General features: G+C 35.5%; 1 protein-coding gene across 6 annotated transcripts in view; it reads right to left on the bottom strand.

The window, feature by feature from the left end:
* The window catches only part of WDR7 (WD repeat domain 7), a 288,252-nt gene that overhangs the window by 191,458 nt on the left and 93,276 nt on the right, over positions 1-3,518 (bottom strand). For all 6 annotated transcript variants that reach the window (XM_006764456.2, XM_006764458.2, XM_006764460.2 and 3 more), the window contains 2 exons: positions 3,307-3,425; positions 1,508-1,631 (listed from right to left, as the gene is read on the bottom strand). In XM_006764456.2, the coding sequence (XP_006764519.1) occupies positions 1,508-1,631; positions 3,307-3,425 (243 nt within the window). The remainder of the gene's footprint in view (positions 1-1,507; positions 1,632-3,306; positions 3,426-3,518) is intronic.

Consider the following 3,518-nt stretch of genomic DNA (forward strand, 5'->3'; position numbering starts at 1 on the left):
TTTTAAAAAATAATTAAATATATAGTGCTTACCATGGCCTACGCATGGTTTGACATGCTTAATAAAGATTAACTCGTTCCATCCTCAGAATAATCCTATAATGTCTCACTATCTTCATTTCATCTGTGACAAAACTGGACTGAGAAAGGTTAAGTGTCCAAGGTCACATACCTAAGTAAACAACCACTGTAGTCACCACTGGCAAACATCTGGTAGAGTTATACCAGTTATAACAATGGTAATCCTGTTTGAATCTGGTTTTCATTTTCTTCTTATACAATCATGCATTGTCTCTCTTGACATATGTAATGAGTATCTCATTAACAGGAATAACTGGTATTGGCAAAAGGTCATTTAAATTCAATCCACCTAAAAGCCAGGCCAAATTTTCAGAGTCAAATGTTTTTATAAAGTTTCATTGAGACTTTATCTTTAAAAAAACAAAACAGCTAAAATGGATTTATTTATCTTATACTCATAGCAGATTTAAATTTTAATTCTGAATTCTTCCTTAGGAAAATAAAGAATGACTCAAATGCTGAACTGGGATGAAGCATACCTTTTCCAAAATGAAAAAAAAAAAATTATGAATGCCCAAATACAACTTTTCCTCAGTGCACATTTGACCTTGCAGCACGAGTACAAAGGTTTCATTATGCAAAAAATATTTTGTCCTGGCCGGTATTTCTCAGTGGTTAGAGCATGCCCCATCCCCAAACTTGCACCAAAAGGTCATGGTTCAATTCACAGGCAAGAGCACTTACTTGGGTTGCGGATTCATCCCCTACCCCCTGATCAGGACACGTGCGGGAGGCAACCAATCGATGTGTCACTCTCACATCGATCTCTCTCTCTCTCTCTCTCTCTCTCTCTCTCTCTCCCCCTTCCTCCTTCCCTCCCTCTCTCCCTCCCTCCCATGCTCCCTTCCACTTTCTCTGAAAAGCATTGGAAAAATATCCTCTGGGGAGGATTCACAATATATATAAATATGAAAGTTCAACCATTTTTCCCAAGGTCTTTCCCAATCCCTTCAAATTGTACTCATTTGAAAAATTCATTAGTCAAACCCTTGCTAATTTTCCCTTTTTCAATAGTACACTAGTCTACCAGATCTTTATTTTTGAAGGATTCACAATCCTAACTTCAGCTTAGAAAGCTCTGCCTGTGTTTGTACTTGCATATCATATGATCAATATCTAACAAGTTGGCACTTGTTAAACGTAATGCAACGGGCAGACACAGAGACTAGTGTTAAACAGAGTAGGATTTGGGGGGGATTAATTTTATAAGGGGTCAATCCATTAGTGAATATCTTGATATTTATATAACTTTTGCTTTTTGTTTTGTTTTGTTGTTTCCTAACCAAACTCCAATCCCTAGGGATTTCAGAAAATGAATGAGCGAATTTGAGGCCCTTGTTTTCACTGGAAGGTAAATGACTCACTTTTGTTTTGGTACTTTTCTAATGAGCATGGAAAGCTTTGTGGAAACGCATAAGATCTCTTACGTGACATGACGTGGTCCATGTACTGAGGTAAATACGGAGCCCAGGCATCGATGGCTTCCTTCCTGCCTGCCTGCTCAATCCTTCGCAGCTCGGCCAGAAGCAGGGCCTGCGCGGCTTCTCTGACCTGAGACCACAGATCCCAATGTGAGAAAAGCAGGGCAACAGGTGAGCTGTTTAAAACTAGGAAGTCAGAATGAGACTATATAAACCACATTTATTCACACGACAAAAACTACTAACCAAACAGGAAATTGAGGACTTTTAAGTGGAATAAATTGGATGCCTGCAAATCAAAGACATTTTAATTACTGTTTTCACTGAAAAATATTTTAACACTAATAGACTGAATTATGTTTGTATATTTAATCAGCTCTGGGGTTAAATCTTCTTTTTCCAAAAGCTTTTAAAAGAGTCTTGTATGTTAATTTTGCACATTCAATTTCAAAATTTCTATATAAATATTGTCCAAAGTCGTTAGAACTATTAAATTTGTCTTCTCTTTTAGCATGAAAAATTTAACCTTAGCTAGTGAATTTTTGTGATATACATATATATATACTAAATAGGTACTGTTTACACACCATGCATGTATTAATTCACACATTCATAAATACCTAAGAGATGCTTAAACAACATGTTTTTAACAGATATATTCCCTTGTAATGAGTTCTACAGAAGAACACTAGTTTTCAAAATTGTATTATTTTGTTTTTATTTTTCTTTCAACAACTTTTATTTTGCAGTTTTAGTTTATTTTTTATTTTGGCAAAAGTGCCACAGGCATGGAGTTAAAGAAGCTAGTCAATTGTCCAGTGATGTACCAATCAATTAACATTTATAATGGAAAAGGTAACAGCAGCATCTGATACGAGTCTGAATAAAAAATGTTTTTGCTTATAATTGACTTTAAAGTGAATTAAAATATTATTCAAGGCAAAACCATGAAAATTTTAGTATGCTGCAGTTCCACTTGGAATAGAGAAAGGGAAGACAAGAAAAGGAGCAAATATGTTAATTCTATTTGGTAAGTTAAAAATTTTGAATGATACAAACTGCTACAGCTATATAGGTCAAATACCATAATAAGGAAAATCTCTTTAAAATGTTTCCAAGTCCCTGGTGATATTATATGCTAAGCAATATCTAATATAGCATAGTCCATTAGCACAAAATAATAGCTATCATTTATTGAGCTCCTACAGCATGTCAGATGCTGCACTAACTATTTTACTTGCATTACCTTATTTGACCCTGACAGCAATCCCATGAGTAATATATTATTATCCCCACTTTACAAATGAGCTTCAAATAGGTTAAGTAAATTGCCCAGGGTCACAGAGTTAATAATTGGCAGGACTGATATTTAAATCCAGGTCTCTTCTAGTCCAAAGACCTTCTCCTTTTATTATAGCACAGTCCCTTCTATTGGACAAAGGCTATTCTGTTAGAATTTGACTGGTGAGATTATACCTGAGCATGCGGTTTTGGGGGACGTGGGTGTATTGCATGTGTGTGAACACATGTGCACAATCTATAGAAAGCAATATTTAAGAACCAGTTCCATAAAGTATACGAAACTTTTTATCAAATACTTACTAGTTAAAAAAGTAAACAAATATGCAAACAAAACACTGCTGTTTAGTACATAAACTGAAAAAAATCATGAATCCCTATTTCCTATCACATAATAAATAGGTGATAAGAAATTAGACAAACATTAACCCATCTTGTTTAAAATTTACACTTGTCCAATGCCTTATAAGTGATTTTGTTTTCTGTCCATGTCACCTCGACATTACCTCCAAGCATCGATCCTGCCATCTCCGAGCGAGCATCTCTAGAAGTGGAGGCCGAAACTTGTCCAGTCCCAGCAGATCTGGCAGCATCACACAATGCATCGCAGCCAGCTGACTCCAGCCTATTAAAATGTAACATATTAAAAATACTGTAAACATTCTGGCCTTCCCTAATTCAAAGGTTTTTCTTTATGTACGTATACCAGAAACAGAAA

This window comes from Myotis davidii, unplaced genomic scaffold (genome assembly GCF_000327345.1).
Source record: "Myotis davidii unplaced genomic scaffold, ASM32734v1 scaffold38, whole genome shotgun sequence".
NCBI lineage: Eukaryota > Metazoa > Chordata > Mammalia > Chiroptera > Vespertilionidae > Myotis > Myotis davidii.